Raw genomic sequence first — 17,472 nt, forward strand, 5'->3', positions numbered from 1 at the left:
TTCTTCCACCACCTTTAGCCAAGTCTTTCTCGGTCTTTCCCATTCTCTACTTCCTTTTTTTTTTTTTTTTTTGGATACAAGATCGAGGCTCGTGAAAGAGACATCAATCACACAAAAAGTCAAACCGACACTTAAAACACAAATTAAGGGGAGCAGTGGACAAGATGGGGAGAGAGGGGAAAGGACACAAACACAACATTTGAGACCAGGGACATCGAGAGAAATGTGGGAGGGAGAAGGCTTGGGGGGGAGGTGGGAGAGGTGAATACATACGAACACTGCAAGGACTTCCAGGAAAGAAGTTGGAATTTCAAAAAAAATGAGTATCTGGGGTGAATTAGAAGGAAGAGAAACGACAGACGCAAGGGTGGAAATCACCCCATTTATGACAACGAAACGTCTGATGCCCCACGTGGAGATCGGTTTCTGAGGTTTGGGACATGGAATGTAGGGACAATGACAGGGAGATCAGGAAAAGTGGTGGAAGTATTGGTCAGAAGAAGAGGGGACATATGTTGTGTGCAGGAGACGAGATGGAGGGAAGTGGTGTGAGAATGGTGAAGGGTAGGCAGGGACAGAAATACAAGTTTGTGTGGCAAGGGTGCCCAAAAGGTGTGCATGGTGTTGGTGTCCTGTTTTCTGAGGAGTTTGTAGACAGTGTGGTGAGTGTGACTCGAGTGAGTGATAGGTTGATGATGGTGAAAATGATGATTGGAAAGCTCTTGGTGAACGTCATCTCGGGATATGCTCCGCAGGTCGGTCGGAGCAGTGAAGAGAGGGCCAAGTTCTGGTGTGCGATAGAGAAGCTGATGGAAAATGTGAAAGATGAGGAAGTTGTTGTGGTTGGCGGAGACCTAAATGGACATGTGGGAAGGAGCATAGACTGTTTTGAAGGAGTTCATGGGGATTGTGGATATGGTGTGAGGAATGGAGAAGGTGAAAGGATTTTGTAGTTTGCTGATTTGTAATACTCAGTTCCAGAAAGAGGATAATAAGCTTGTTACAATGTTACATACACGTCAGGTGGGTTGATGACAACCGTCGACAACCTGATGGTGCGTAGGCGAGATAGGGGGCACCTCCGGGACACAGAGGTGATCTCGGGGGAGGAGGCTGTTTCACAGCACCACTTGGTTGTTTGCGACATAACGGTGTAAGGTGCGAGGAAAGCTCGGCGGGTGAAGTACCAACCGACAATGAATGTGTGGAGATTGAAAGAGGTGACAGTGAGGGAGGCATTAAAAGAGGCTGAGTATGGCAGAGGATGATGTGGTTGAGCTTGAAAGTAGTTGGATGTCAATGAAAGATAGTCTGTTGGGAGCCGTTGGTGAGGTATGTGGATGGACTAAAGGACCACCGAGGCACTCGGAAACATCCTGGTGGGATGATGAAGTTGCAAAGAGGATTGACGAGAGGAGGAAGAAGTTCAAGGAGTGGCAGAAGGCGAAGGGTACGGGGGCAGAAAAGGCAGAGCATGAAAGTTAAAAGGAAGCCAAGAAGGCTGCAAAGAAAGAGGTAGCAAAGGCACAGGAGGCATGTCGGAAAATGTTCGGAGAACGCTTGCATTCGGAAGAGGGTCAGAGAACGGTATTCAGGATTGCAAAGCAGATAGCGAAAGAGAGGTGTGATGTGATGGGGGTGAGTTGCTTGAAAGAAGAAGAGGGTCAAATCGTTGTGGGCCCAGATGGAATTAAAGGAAGATGGAAGAGATATATGGAAATGCTGTTGAATGCAGAAAATGAATGGGACAGCAACATCGAGAGTAACCCAGTTTTAGGACCGGCAGAGAAGATAACTGAGAATGAGGTTGAGGAAGTGATAAAAGCAATGAAGAGTAGAAAAGCGGGAGGGCCGAAGGGAGTTGTGGGAGGTATGTTGAAGGCAGCGGGAAGTTGGGGAGTGAAGAGAATGACAGAGATCTGCAATCTGGTGGTGAAAGAAGGCTGCATTCCAGTGGATTGGGAACTGAGTACACTCATCCCTCTATACAAGGGGAAAGGTGACCCTCTGGACTGTGGCTCGTATCGAGCGATAAAGTTATTGGAGCATGGAGTGAAGGTATTGGAAAGGGTGTTTGAGAGGAGGATAAGGAAGAAAGTGAAGATCGACAAAATGCAGTTTGGATTTATGCCACAGCAGTCGTTTTTAAGGCTTTTGTGTTAAAACAAATATGGCGGCATAACCACGTGACGGATGACGTCATCACCACTTTTTTTTTCTCCACCTATTTATCCCGAGATGACGCTCAATAAATTTCATCTTGATAGGATGAAGTTTTGTACTTGTCAAATTTTGACGTCATAATGGAGGCACCTATGTCATCATCATTAACATATTTTATTCCCCATGGAGAGTTCTTTACAATGAGCCATGACTCAATTTTTTCTATTCCGCGCTTTTGGATATATGGAGGTGCAAAGTTTTTCGGTTTTTCCAAGATGGCGGCCGAACCACGTGACCAATGACGTCATAATTATTTAAAAAATTATGCTGGTGGAGTTGCACCTATGGTGGAAATTTCCTGTCAATCTGACCAACGATTGCAGAGAAAATCATATTTATTCTGTGCAGACAGACAAACAGACAAACAAACAGACTCAAATGCAATACCCTCCCCTCAGACGAGCATAACAATAATATTTTTAGTATCATTTGGCAATAATAACAACGAACCTATAATCCCCCTCCAAACTCTCGCCTGGTCCAAGCACATCCGTGATTGGTGAAAGGTAAGCTCATGCTCAAGCAGTACAGCGGGCAGGTATGCTTCAAGACCGTGAAGTCCAATAAAAATTGGTCCAATTGACCAACGGGCCCCGCTGGTGCTATTTTAATGATTGCATTAGTGATAAATGACGAGTCATGGACAGGCAAAATGTAAGACATTTCGAAGTTACCATTCTTTGTTTTGTTTGTTAAAATAGAGAGCTGCATGAACCCAACACACTTCTCGATAAGACAGTGCCGATATCAGGAAAAATTTCTATTTATAATAATGCAATAATTGGAAGGACACAATCATAAAAGGTTCCCCAAAGTGATGCCCTTTGCCTAGCACATCAATGAAACTTTCCCATTCACAAAATAACTTATTTTGCCATTGTTCTTGCCTGTGCTTAATAAACGATTTAAAGCAATTTGCCACCTCCCCGGGCACCATGAATACATTCAGATTGTTTTTCACCATCTTTATTAATAAACTAATAAAAAGCCCGTCAAAAATGACGGGTTGGAACAGTTTCTTGGAACAATGGATTTCAAAAATGACGGGTTAGAACAGTTTCTTTGAACAATGGATTTCAAAAATGATGGGTTGGAACAGTTTATTGGAACAATGGATTTCAAAAATGACGGGTTTGAACAGTTTCTTGGAACAATGGATTTCAAAAATGACGGGTTGGAACAGTTTCTTGGAACAATGGGTTTCAAAAATGAGGGGTTGGAACAGTTTCTTTGAACAATGGATTTCAAAAATGACGGCTTGGAACAGTTTCTTGGAACAATGGATTTCAAAAATGGCAGGTTGGAACAGTTTCTTGGAACAATGGATTTCAAAAATGATGGGTTGCAACAGTTTCTTGGAACAATGGATTTCAAAAATTACAGGTTGGAACAGTTTCTTGGAACAATGGATTTCAAAAATGACGGGTTGGAACAGTTTCTTGGAACAATGGATTTCAAAAATGACGGGTTGGAACAGTTTCTTGGAACAATGGATTTCAAAAATGACGGGTTGGAACAGTTTCTTGGAACAATGGATTTCAAAAATGGTGGGTTGGAACAGTTTCTTGGAACAATGGATTTCAAAAATGACGGGTTGGGACAGTTTCTTGGAACAACGGATTTCAAAAATGACGGGTTGGAACATTTTCTTGGAACAAACGGATTTAAAAAATGACGGCTTGGAACAGTTTCTTGGAACAATGGATTTCAAAAATGACGGGTTGGAACAGTTTCTTGGAACAATTGATTTCAAAAATGATGGGTTGGAACAGTTTATTGGAACAATGGATTTAAAAAATGACGGGTTGGAACAGTTTCTTGGAACAATGGATTTCAAAAATTACGGGTTGGAACAGTTTCTTGGAACAATGGATTTCAAAAATGACGGGTAGGAACAGTTTCTTGGAACAATGGATTTCAAAAATGACGGGTTGGAACCGTTTCTTGGAACAATGGATTTCAAAAATGACGGGTTGGAACAGTTTCTTGGAACAATGGATTTCAAAAATGACGGGTTGGAACAGTTTCTTGGAACAATGGATTTCAAAAATGATGGGTTGGAACAGTTTCTTGGAACAATGGATTTCAAAAACTAGCAACAGTACCCGACCTATGGGCGGGGCTTCAATTGGAAAGCCCAAATGAAAAGGCAAAATATCAGAAATTGAAGGTTTTTTATTTTAAACGATTCATATAAACATCTTTTGACTGTTCATATTGGTAAATATTATTCCATCGTGTTTCAAATCGTGATCGATACACTATGATCGGGATGATCGTGATCGTGAATCGTGATCGATAATCGTGGTCACAATCGCTATGTCGTATGTACTCCCGATACGTGTACCAAATTCCCGAAACATGTAACTGTACCAAATCAACAGTTAAAAGGATTTTGAGCCGATAGGTGATACGGCCTTGGCAAGATCGATGGAGACAGCGTTTATTATATCTTTAATGATGTTTATATACGAATGATGTTTATATTGGTTTTGGGTCGTCCTTTCCGCATATCTCGTGGGATTGTAAGTTGGAGAGACGGCCGTGATGGCGGCGAGGGCGATGGAATTCTCTCAAGCAGGGATTCAACCTGTGTCCTTACAAAAGGTCTTTGTCCGAGGTCACCGAGTTCGATCAGTGCGGCCGTGCAGCAATCGGTGCAGCCATTTGTGCGGCACCTGGGAAAACAACATCGTCATAATGAGAACAATGAACGTTACGCGAACGCGAATGTTATGCGGGAGTCCAAACCTGAGAATGCTGGAGACTAAAGCTGTAATTGAGAAAACTAAATAGCCTATTTTACTCCTGGAGATCTCAGGATTATCCACCCAAAATATCTTTGCGATCGGTTCAGCAGTTTTTACGGTACCTTCGAACAGACAGACAGACAGACGGACGTCCATTTGGTGAATTATAGTAAGATGACGGGTTGGAACAGTTTCCTGGAACAATGGATTTCAAAAATGACGGGTTGGAACAGTTTCTTTGAACAATGGATTTCAAAAATGACGGGTTGGAACAGTTTCTTGGAACAATGGATTTTTAAAATGACGAGTTCGAACAGTTTCTTGGAACAATGGATTTCAAAAATGATGGGTTGGAACAGTTTCTTGGAACAATGGATTCAAAAATGATGGGTTGGAACCGTTTCTTGGAACAATGGATTTCAAAAATGACGGGTTCTTACAGTTTCTTGGAACAATGGATTTCAAAAATGACGGGTTGAAACAGTTTCTTGGAACAATGGATTTCAAAAATGACAGGCTGGAACAGTTTCTTTGAACAATGGATTTCAAAAATGACGTGTTGGAACAGTTTCTTGGAACAATGGATTTCAAAAATGTTGGGTTCGAACAGTTTCTTGGAACAATGGATTTCAAAAATGACGGGTTGGAACAGTTTCTTGGAACAATGGATTTCAAAAATGATGGGTTGGAACAGTTTCTTGGAACTATGAATTTCAAAAATGGCGGGTTGGAACAGTTTCTTGGAACAATGGATTTCAAAAATGATGGGTTGGGTTTCTTGGAACAATGGATTAAAAAATGACTGGTTGGAACAGTTTCTTGGAACAATGGTTTTCAAAAATGACGGGTTCGAACAGTTTCTTAGAACAATGGATTTCCAAAATGACGAGTTGGAACAGTTTCTTGGCCGGCCTAGTGTCAGATGTGCTTAAATCTACTTTATTTATTCAACGTTATATGGATGTAAATGAACACTCGTTTTACTCTGCGCGCATTGCACATTACGTGCAGCGGATTTCACCTCCCTGTGCCTTGTATTTTTTTTTTTTATGCTTCTGTACACCGCTCTGGAGGTTCGGTTTGCAAGCAACCGTCTACAATTCCAATGGAAGAGACATAATTACTCTTGTATGGAAATAATTTTTTGAGTATGTTTTATCCTAAAAAAAAAAAAAAACTGTAGTGAAAAACAGACTGTAGTGAATACACACTTGTGTTAAAAGATTGTGGCCTTTAAAACCTGACTCAAATCGTCCTAATGAAGGGGGACACACAAACACACAAACTGGCATTGTGTTTTATATGGTAGATGTCAAATATATTCATTCATGGCATATATTCATTTAAAAGCAGCTCCCAGTGCACTTTTTGGAAGCTTGCATCACTCACAAAGTGAGTGACCATTTCTTTTTCACTTGCAGCGCTCCAAGCTCGCAGTTTTTGAGAAGATGTGGTCCTACATGAAGTCTGCCGAACCACCAGCATTTGCGAGGACGAATAAAGAGGGCGTTGCAAGGGTCCGCAAGTCCAAGGGGAAGTACGCATTCCTGATGGAGTCCACGATGAATGAGTATATTGAGCAGCGCAAACCTTGTGACACCATGAAGGTCGGAGGGAACTTGGACTCCAAGGGTTACGGCATCGCTACACGCAAGGGCTCAGGTCTAGGGTAAGGGTGTCCATCCACCTGCTTTTATTACCACCCATACACCTTTGCCTACATGGTCTCGCTTTCTGTCATTGTCATTTTATGTTCTTTTTTTACTGCTTGCTTTTTCATATTATATTTTATGGCATCAATAAGAATTAACAATATATATAACTTGTCTCATGCACATTAAATCTTTATTTCGATGTTTCATTTTAATTTTAAAGATGTATATTAATTGGGCAAATTTTTATATAATGTGTAAGGCATAGATTGGTTCAGTATTGGCCACAAAGACGTGACACGTTGTGTGTGTGTGTGTGTGTGTGTGTGTGTGTGTGTGTGTGTGTGTGTGTGTGTGTGTGTGTGTGTGTGTGAAAACATGTGTATGTATGTCTGAAAGTTTGTAGTTCTGCCTGAATGTGTGTGTGTTTGTGTGTGTGTGTGTGTGTGTGTGTGTGTGTGTGTGTGTGTGTGTGTGTGTGTGTGTGTGTGTGTGTGTGTGTGTGTTTGCATTTCCTTAAAGCTGTTACATCTAGAGATTATAACGGAGCTAAGAAGTGAATTCCGACAAATGGATGCGCAGGATTATACCAAGATTGGAACAAAATCTCAAGTGACAATATTACTTGTTTTATACTTTTAAAAATCAATTATTTTAGTTTGCAGTGGTAGCTAGATATTGTATTGTGTTATATTTGCCCTCATGTCTGATAATTAAATCCTTGGTAATCCATGTTTTGCAATGTAAGATAAGCTCTAAAGATGAAAAAGCACATGTTTGTCCAACAAGGATAGAGTCGTTACAAAGTTGCACTCTACTGGCTGTACTGGAAAAGTTGCACTGTATTGACAGTTTAACCTCACTGAGGTTGTAGTTCACCCACTGTCTGTAGTGCTTCAGAATTTCAAGGGTCGAAACCTCAGTGATTTAGTGCTGATGATCCGGATGGTCAATAAATCATTCAGCCACTTACCTGTTTTCAATATCATATACTGCATTGGCTACAAGGTGCAGAGGTAATTGTGCTGAGTGAAGAGTCATTGGTTGTTTATATATTTTATTTGTCTCAAAGTGTACGATGTTCTCTAATCTTCTCTTCCCTCTGTCTGTACGGCTCTGTCTCTCGCTGTTACTCAACACCAATGTTCGTACTTCATGCATTCGTTGAATGAACATGACAATGGACAAACACATTTGGCATGTGGGATTTGCACCCTGTTCTTTTCTTCATTCTATGTTTAACCTGTTTTAATTTACGCCATATATTCTGCCACTTCTGTCCAACTGCTTTGCTTCCTCACAGGGCACATCCTTTTCCACATTGCCATTCTTTCACACTTTTTCTCAGTGTTGTTTTCCCCTTGGTGATTGAATGATGCTTTTAAGGAAATTGCTTATGAAATGGATCGGTCTTTATAATAGCATGATGTTTTTGTCTGGTTTTTCTTTTCTTTTCAAAACAGTCATTGAGCCTGTTTGATGTTGGCACTCCCTGCCAAAAAACATAAAATCAGGTCATGTTGATGGAGGAGGAGAGGCAAGAGGTTGTTTGCGTACAAAGTTGAGACTAATGAAAGAGCAACAACATCACAAAGCGGAATCACAAAACAGCTAGAACACAATGGGAAGAGGCGAAACACACCAACAGAGAGGCACTTGGAGGAATAATGGACGAGGGGAATAATGAGAGAATAACAGGAGAGGAGGAGGATACAGGGGGTGAACAAGCAGGACACAAACTCAAACACAAAAACAATTGGGCTGAAAGAATGGGAACATAAAACTGGGGATGAAACAGCAATGGAAGGAAAAACAGAAAGTGTCAGGGAGAGGGGTAGAAAACACAATAACCTGGAAAGGAAGCGATGGGATTGGGGGAGAATTCTTGATTGGAGAAGGATTAACAGTATGGATGGAGGATGACCTGAGGAGATGAAAAGACATTTTGAAGGCCTGGAGGGAAGAATGAGATTTAACAGCCTGAGAAAGTTGGTTCAATAAGCGATAGAACAGAGGAACAAATCAGGGCCGGAACGACGGTATTAGGAGCCCGAGGCAAACCTTCAGCTTTGCGGCCTCCTTGACTCCCTCGCACAATTAACTTTCGGAAATGGATCGTACAATGAATTTGTAACGATAAAACTTCTGCACATAATTAGATTTATTTTATATGAAAAAGGATAATCAGATACTGATGGTATATTCTCATTGTTCTACACTTTTCGCAGGATATGTACATGAATAAATGCATATTATAATATGTAATACGGATCACGTGATGTCACACAATGTGTTACTCCAACAAAAGGTGATCGTTAGGATTTAGATTTTTACTTTACGTGCTTTCCGTTTGCCAAACGTACAAACAGGTCCCTTCAGGTCAATGCTTTGTGCAGGTGGACAGCCCAAGCCCAACTAGTCTTTGTTGTATCATTGAGGAATTAATCTGTTTTGATCAACTTTAGGTTGGAATGGTTCACTCAGCATTGGCCACAGAAACAGGGAGGGCCAAGAGAATGAGAAGGGCAATAAATGGGTTGGTGACATTATCTGTGAACTTGTGTTTTGAAACAAAAACATCTTGTGCTCGGTCATGCCAACTTTGCAACTCCTCTTGCAACGGCTCCCATTTCACTGAACAAATCGGAGGCATCAATATCTTTGGAGTCCTCATGTTGTAAAACTTGCTCTAGCTTCAAGCAATGTTCCATAATTTGCTTTGATGTTCCATTCTGCAAACTGAACATCATGGAGGAAGCCAAACACAGAACGAATTTGATGTAATCTGTGAATTTGATTTCTTCAACCTATTGTCTCAACTCTCTGTCTCACCGAAACCTGGCAACAACCTCTGGACTACTACACACTCAACCTCACCACACCCAATGGATATTCCTACGTCAATAAACCACGCTCGGAGGGCCGAGGTGGTGGAATTGCCGTTATCCACCGTCAAGACATCAAGACCAACCTCATCTCCATCTCATCTGCTCCATCATTTGAACACCTGGCTTTTAAACTCTCTGGTCGCACGCAGTCAGTCATGGCTGTCGTCTACCGCCCTCCCAAACCACACCCATCATTCCTGTCTGACTTCTCCTACTTTCTGACCCAGCTATGTTCCCTCTCCCCCTCAATCCTCCTCCTTGGTGATTTCAATATCCACATGGACTCCACTGACTCCACAATAACCACTGACTTCACTGATTTACTCACCTGCTTTAACCTCATTCAACATGTCGACTTTCCTACCCATATCCATGGTCACATTTTGGACCTTGTCTGCTCCACTGGATTAAATTTGCACCATCTCTCTGGCTCCGACCTCACCCTCTCTGACCACTTAGCCATCACTCTGACCATCAACATCCCCGCCCCAACACCAAGGCATTATCGCACTATCAACTTCCGTAAGCTAAACGCTCTTTCACCTACCTCATTCTCATCCACCCTCTCTGAAAAAATGTCCACTTCTCCCTTCATTGACCTCCACACCCCTTCCGACCTCACTGACTACTACAACCACACTCTCTCCTCCTGCCTTGACCAGCTTGCGCCTGTAAAAACCAAAACAGTTTCTTTCACCCATTCTGCTCCCTGGTTTACCCCTGAACTCCGCCTGATGAAAACTCGTGCTCGCCAACTTGAAAGACTCCGCAATAAAACGGGTCTCACAGTTCACTCCCAAGCCTACAAGGACCACCTACAACACTACAAAGATGCCCTCTCCCGTGCCCGCTCCGCCTACTACTCTCAAATTATCCACTCTGGCTCCGGAAACCCAAAAGCACTCTTCTCGACAATAAACAAACTCCTCCGCCCCCTGAACACCACCACCCAGTCATTCACAGTAGACAACTGCATCTCCTTCCTCTCTTTCTTCCAACGCAAAATTGACAACATCTACAACAGCTTGACCACCGCCGCACCCACTCCCCCTCCAACCACCTGCCCCCCCTTGTCCTGCCATCCCCTGTCTCGGTTCTCCCCAATCTCCCCTACTGACCTCTCTGAACTCCTCATAGGAATGAAAACTGCCGCCTGCACTCTTGACCCCATCCCCTCCAGCTTTGTCAAGGCCTCCCTCCCTGCTCTCTCTCCACTTATCATTGCAACAATAAACTCCTCCCTGTCTACAGGCATCGTCCCACCTTCCCTCAAAATTGCTGCTGTTACCCCCATTCTAAAAAAACCTGGTCTAAACCCTGACACCCTAAACAACTTCAGACCCATCTCCAACCTACCCTTTCTGTCAAAAGTTTTGGAACGCGCTGTAGCCACTCAACTCAAACATCATCTCTCTGCCAATAACCTGTATGAAACATTCCAATCCGGATCCCGCTTCAACCACAGTACTGAAACTGCTCTCCTCAAAATCACCAACGACCTTCTCCTCTCCTCTGACGCTGGCAACCTCAACATTCTCGTCCTCCTCGACCTCAGCGCTGCCTTTGACACCATCGATCACACCATCCTCCTCACCCGACTTGAATCCACCTTTAACGTTACCGGCACTGCCCTCTCTTGGATTAAATCATACCTCTCTGACAGACGCCAGTTCATCTCCATCAATAACTGCAAATCCCCCACTGCTCCCCTCCCCCAAGGTGTCCCCCAAGGTTCAGTTCTTGGCCCCCTCCTCTTCATCCTTTACCTGTCCCCCCTCGGTCACTTAATCCACCGTCATGGTCTCCAATTCCACTGCTTCGCCGATGACATCCAGCTTTTCATCTCCACCAAGTCCGTCTCCACCGACACCCACTCTATCCTGACAAACTGCATCACTGAAATAAAATCCTGGCTTCAAATCAACTTCCTCAAGCTTAACTGTGATAAATCTGAAATAATCATCATTGGCCCAAAAACGCTCACAAAATCAACCCATAACTTTGCCCTCAACATCGACGGTATCCCAGTATCCACCTCCCCTCACATCCGGAATCTTGGCGTCATCTTTGACCAAACCCTTTCCTTCGACAAATACACTAAACAGATCACAAAGTCAGCCTTCTTTCACCTGAAAAACATCGCCTGTCTCCGCTCATCCCTCTCCTCCACGGCTGCAGAAACCCTCATCCACGCCTTCATCACCTCCCGTCTGGACTACTGCAATAGCCTCCTCTATGGTTCACCCTCAAAAATCACCAATAAACTCCAATACATTCAGAACTCCGCTGCCCGTCTACTCACCCATTCCCGGACCCGTGACCACATCACCCCCGTCCTTTACAAGCTTCACTGGCTCCCCATCCCCCAGAGAATCCAGTACAAAATCCTCCTCTTGACATACAAAGCCCTCCATAACCTGGCCCCACCCTACCTGGCTGACCTCCTCTCCAGACACACTCCCACCCGCAACCTCCGCTCTGCTGGTACCAACCTCCTGACCCCCTCCATCCGGACCAAATTCAGATCCTGGGGGGACAGGGCCTTCTCCATCGCTGCTCCCACCCTCTGGAACTCACTACCTCACACCATCAGAGACTCCTCCTCACTCACCACATTCAAAACATCACTAAAGACCCACCTGTTCAACACTGCATTCAACATTCAACCCACAGCATTTAACCCCTGACTATCACTTCTCCTTCTCCCTCCTTTTGCTTTAAATATTTCCCTATTGATTCTTGTCTTTTTGCAATTGTTGTTTTCATGTTTTGTTATGCATTATGTTTTCCACTCTGTCAAAGCGCCTTTGGGCTTCTGGAAAAGCGCGATACAAAATAAATGAATTATTATTATTATTATTATTGTATTCCTGGGTCACGGATTGCAAAAAAATAGTACACTTTAAAAAAATTTTTGGGGTTCTGATTCGGCTTGTCGTCTGTTTTATATATGAACTGCTTCCTCTTTCTCCTAATATAGACAGGATCTGGTTAAAAGTGTGCCGGTTGTATTTGCAACTCCTCATTAAGTTCAGCAATTCACATATTACAGTAATTCAGAAATACAAAAATACCACCTCCATTCATAATACAAAACAGAGAAAGAACCATTTACCTGATCCCCACACGATGCATGTGTCAGGTTGGTACTGGGTTCGTTTGGGGGAAGCTAAAGATGGCGGAGCTCAGGCGGCGTCACGGTTCTTGCTTCAAAGCACGATCGCAGGGCATCTTCTGCCCTCTCCGTGGTGGGTTTCACTTGACTTGTGGAGCTGGACATAAGCAGTTCATATTGAAGGAAAACATATCGACAGTCTGCTTGTTACCCTTGCCTAAGGAGAGGGTATTGCATTTAAGTCCGTTTGTCTGTCTGTCTGTTTGTCTGTTTTTTTGTCTGTCTGTCTGTCTGTTTGTTTGTTTGTCCGCACAGAATAAATATGATTTTCTCTGCAACCGTTCGTCCGATTGACAGGAAATTTTCACCTTAGGTACAACTCCACCTCTATAATTTTTTTATGATATTGATGATGTCATTAATATTCGGCCGCCATCTTGGCGCCATCTTGGCGCCAATTCGGCCGCCATCTTGGAAAAACCGAAAAACTTTGCACCTCTATATCTCCGAAAGCGCTGAATAGACAAAATTGAGACATGGCTCATTGTAAAGAACTCTCCATGTGGAATAACATCTGTTAATGATGATGTCATGGGTGCCTCCATTATGACATCATAATTCGACAAGTACAAAACTTCATCCGATCAAGATGAAATTTCTTGAGCACAATCTAGGGGTAAATTGGTTGAGAAAAAAAAAAATGATGACGTCATCGGTGACGTGGTTCGGCCGCCATATTTGTTTTAACACAAAAGCCTTAAAAACCACTGAAAACACATCCTGGCGAGGGTCTGCAATCTCTGATTGCTCTTTCTTGTTTACTTATGTAATTATTTCATGAATAGTCTTTTCATTCATTTTTTGCTGTCCCCAAATGTTGCTGCTCTGAGTGGCCGCCTAGTTTGCCTAATGGTTGCACTGGCCTTGAAACAAATGAGTGGAGCTGAGTAGTGAGTCTGAAATTTGAGATTTTCACAAGACACAGGTTACTGGCATAATGCATGTGCCCTGCAGAAACTTGGGGAACAGAATGTGCAAATGACAAAGAAGGGAAAGACCAGAAAGGAGGTGGTAGAAAATTGAGATACCACCAAACTGTTTGTGTTGTGGAAGTAACAGGCCAAGAGATTCAGTGTAGTCATGGAAAATTCCAACGACTTTGAGAGCCTTGGTCTCGATGGCATCAATATGTGAAAGGTGTGAGGTGAGGCTGGTGAACCATCAATATGTACTGTTCTACCATGCATGTGTCAGGTTGGTACTGGGTTCGTTTGGGGGAAGCTAAAGATGGCGGAGCTCAGGCGGCGTCATAGTTCGTCACTTGACGTCACGTCAGGAGAAGCCTGGTGTTGGGCTAGCAGCTAGGGTGCCAGCTTAGGATCCTAGGATCCTGGGTTCGAATCCCGGTCGATCGCTGAATTAACGCCAGGGGGGTTGACTCAGCCCGTCATCCTTCTGAGGTCGGCAAATTGAGTACCAGTTCACTGGTAATTCCCTGCTTGTTGTAAAAGGCGACAAAAAGGGTTGGTGGCAGGAAGGGCATCCGGCCGTAAAACATTGCTTCAAAAAGGGGACCAACAAAAACAACAACAACCACGGTGCCCGAAAAAGGCCAACCCCCGCTTTGCGGGGGAAAATGGCCTCTACAGGTGTTTTTTTGTTTTGTTTTTTTTTACCATGGGGAGAGCAGTACTCCAAGCTGCAAATTAAGGCATTGTAAGTTTTTCGAAGTTTGGATTTGCCAAGGAAAGACTCAACAGAGGATCCCACTTAGTGACTGGCTTCAGACATCAACTTTGAAATGTGGTTTACCCAAGAGGCCCAAAAATTTTAGGGCGTCAGCTTCTTCAAGCAGTTGGTCAGGCAAGTAGATGGGATTGTTGGAAGACAGTGCTTTCAAAGAACACGAGAGTGTGTGGTTTGCCAGGGTTGATAGACATATTCCAAATGTTGAACCAGATCCTATTTATATCTAGGTCCGTAGAGAGGGAAAAATCTGCTGCCTGCCTACCTGAAGGAGGAGGGATGCTATAGCAGAGGGTGGAGTCATCAGCAAAATGATAGGGGGGTCTTCCAGAGAATCTGAAAGATCGTTGATGAGTATGATGGAGGAACAGGACAGGGACCAAGACACTGTCTTTGGGGCACTTCAGCCTCGATAGGGAATGTACATGAGTGTATCCAATGAGAACTGCACACTCACTATGAGAGTGAAATTAGTCAGTAAGCCATGAGAGGTGTTAGACTTGGATGCCATAGACAGACAGTTTGGACAGAAAGGTGAGGTGCCAGACCATGTTAAATCCTTGAGAAATATCCAGAGAGAGACAGCCAGCATTTGTCTGTCTGTCCGATGTATGTATGTATGTATGTATGTGTGTATGTATGTATGCATGTATGTACGTACGTATGTATGTGTTATGTATGTATTATGTATGTATTATGTATGTATGCATGCATTTCCCTCACAAGCGTCCACCAATCAGAGCTGAGGATCTGGTCACATGATGGGGGGACAGCGTTTAGTAACCATCACAGTTGCATATTTTCCCAAAAGGAAATATTGTCCTGTGGTTGCTCTCAGTTAAGACCGAGAGTAAGCCACGGATGGAAAAGAGCGTTAATGAAGGCGTTGTTCAATTGATGGCAGATGATACGCAATGAGGAAGAAGGATACCGACTTACCTGGATGGCCTTGATGATGTCTTCACCCTTCAAGCTTCAGGCTTCACCATTTTGGTTTCAGACCAGGTCACTCTACTCTGGACATGCTGCTTCTGCTGTCTCAACAATGGATGGAGGTCCTCAATGCCAAACAGGAAATTAGAGCTGTCTCCCTCGACATATCACGTACCTTCGATACGATCTGGCACCCCGCTCTGCTCACCAAACTCTCCTCCTTTGGTATCCATGGAAATCTCCACGCATGGCTGGCGGACTTCCTCTCTAGTCATAGTCAACGTGTGGCCCTGAATGGGTTTCTCCCATCTCCTCTTCCTGTTCAGGCTGGAGTTCCCCAAGGCAGTGTTCTGGGCCCTGTGCTTTTTCTGGTCTTCATCAATGATCTCTCCGACTCTCTTGAAAATCCTCTCTATCTCTTTGCTGAAGACTCCACTCTCTGCCGCTCCATTCCTCCTCCCTCAGATCGGCAGTCTGCAGCCTCCTCACTCTCTGCAGACCTGGACAAAATCACAGACTGGGCAAACAAGTGGAACATGTCTTTCAATCCTGACAAATCTCACACTCTTACGATGTCTCTCCGAAAAGACTGACTGGACAACCCTCCCATCCACTTTCTGAATAATCCTCTCCAAGAAGTTCTGTCACTCAAGCTTTTGGGTCTCACCATCTGCCATGATCTTTCCTGGGAAAACCACATTTCAAAACTGGCCTCCAAAAGACTGGGCATCCTCCGTCGTGCGAAGTCCTTCCTTGGCACACCTGAGCTCCTCACCACATACAATGCTTTCATCTGCAGCTCAATGGAATACTGCTCTCCCATCTGGGCTGGTGCTCCTGCCTCACACCTAGCTCGTCTTCACGCTGTTGAAACCAAAGCATTCAGAATCATTGGAATCTCCCGTGATGAAGCTACCTCTGAGGGCCTTTCACTTACTCACCACAGGCAGATTGGTGGTCTTTCTGTCTTCTACCGACTCCTCTCCGGCCTTGCTCCTCCAGCTCTCTCTGGGCTCTGTCCCCCAAATATTCCTACAGGTCACACAAGATCTGCCTGCAACCCTCTTATGGTTAAACTGCCAAAATCAAGACTCTCTGCTCACCTTCACTCCTTCATTCCTCTTTTCTCCCACCTCTGGAACAAACTCCCTCACTCTCTTCAATCCCACTCCTCCCTCCAGGACTTTAAAACAGCTGTTCACCACCATCTATCTTCTCCCATCCAAAACCTTGATCTCCCCCCCCCCCCCCCCCACGCTAATTTCACCGCAAATCCACTTTTTTGAAATACCAACTTCTTTCCTGGAAGTCCTTGGTGTCCTTGTGTTTATACATCTCCCACCCTCCCCCCCCCCCTCCTTCCCACGCCGCCTCCCCCCAAGCCCTCTCCCTCCCACACATTACCGATGTCCCTGCTCTCAAATGTTGTGTTTATGTGCTTCCCCTTCTCTCCCCATCTTGTCTACCGCTCCCCTTTTTATATACTTTGTTTGTTTGTCTGTTTGATTTGTTTGTGTGATAAATGTTAGCTCTTCCACGAGCCTCGATTATGTATCCAAAAAAATATATATAAAAAATATTTTAAAAACCCTTCAAAAGAAACTCAAACCGAGGCGGATTTTAGGTAGAAAAATAAACACGGCTTTATTGCTGGAACCCGATGCAAAGAACGCAGCGATAAATACTACAATCTAATTTGGGATCCCACACACCAGCTTTCAACGACAGACAAAGGAATATATATCACAAAATAAAGGGGTCGTCGTGTCTGTGTGGTGCGGGCTTATCTCTGTCTGGCTGTGTATGTCAGGAATCGTCAGGCCCCGAGCTCGTCGTCCGAACACGGCTCCGGTTGGGGGGGGGGGGGGGAGGAGGCCTCGACACACCCTTGTTCGCATGCTGCTAGACCCGTGTACGCTGCAGAGCGGCAAGCCTCGCCCCTGCTTCTCCACGCTGCAGTGCCAAGGCACGCTGGTACGCCCGTCACTCGCACTGAGAACCCAACTCTTCGTGCTCGCTCAACTGTCTCTACACCAATGAAGGCAAGACAATCCAGGGGAATGTAAGGGAAGTCCAGTGCAGGTAGAAGGTCCAAATTCAAGCGAGCAGTCCAAAGCGAGAGCACAAAGGGAGAGCAAAAATGTCTGTCCACGACCATCTGCTAT

At 44.2% G+C, this 17,472-nt stretch overlaps 1 protein-coding gene across 1 annotated transcript in view; it reads left to right on the forward strand.

Moving 5' to 3' along the window:
• The window catches only part of LOC137426137 (glutamate receptor 4-like), a 457,447-nt gene that overhangs the window by 391,565 nt on the left and 48,410 nt on the right, over positions 1-17,472 (forward strand). The window contains exon 13 of the mRNA XM_078772908.1: positions 6,395-6,642. Within this exon, the coding sequence (XP_078629034.1) occupies positions 6,395-6,642 (248 nt within the window). The remainder of the gene's footprint in view (positions 1-6,394; positions 6,643-17,472) is intronic.

The sequence above is a fragment of the Myxine glutinosa genome, chromosome 1 (assembly GCF_964187855.1).
Source record: "Myxine glutinosa chromosome 1, kmMyxGlut1.1, whole genome shotgun sequence".
In the NCBI taxonomy this organism is placed as follows: Eukaryota; Metazoa; Chordata; class Myxini; order Myxiniformes; family Myxinidae; genus Myxine; species Myxine glutinosa.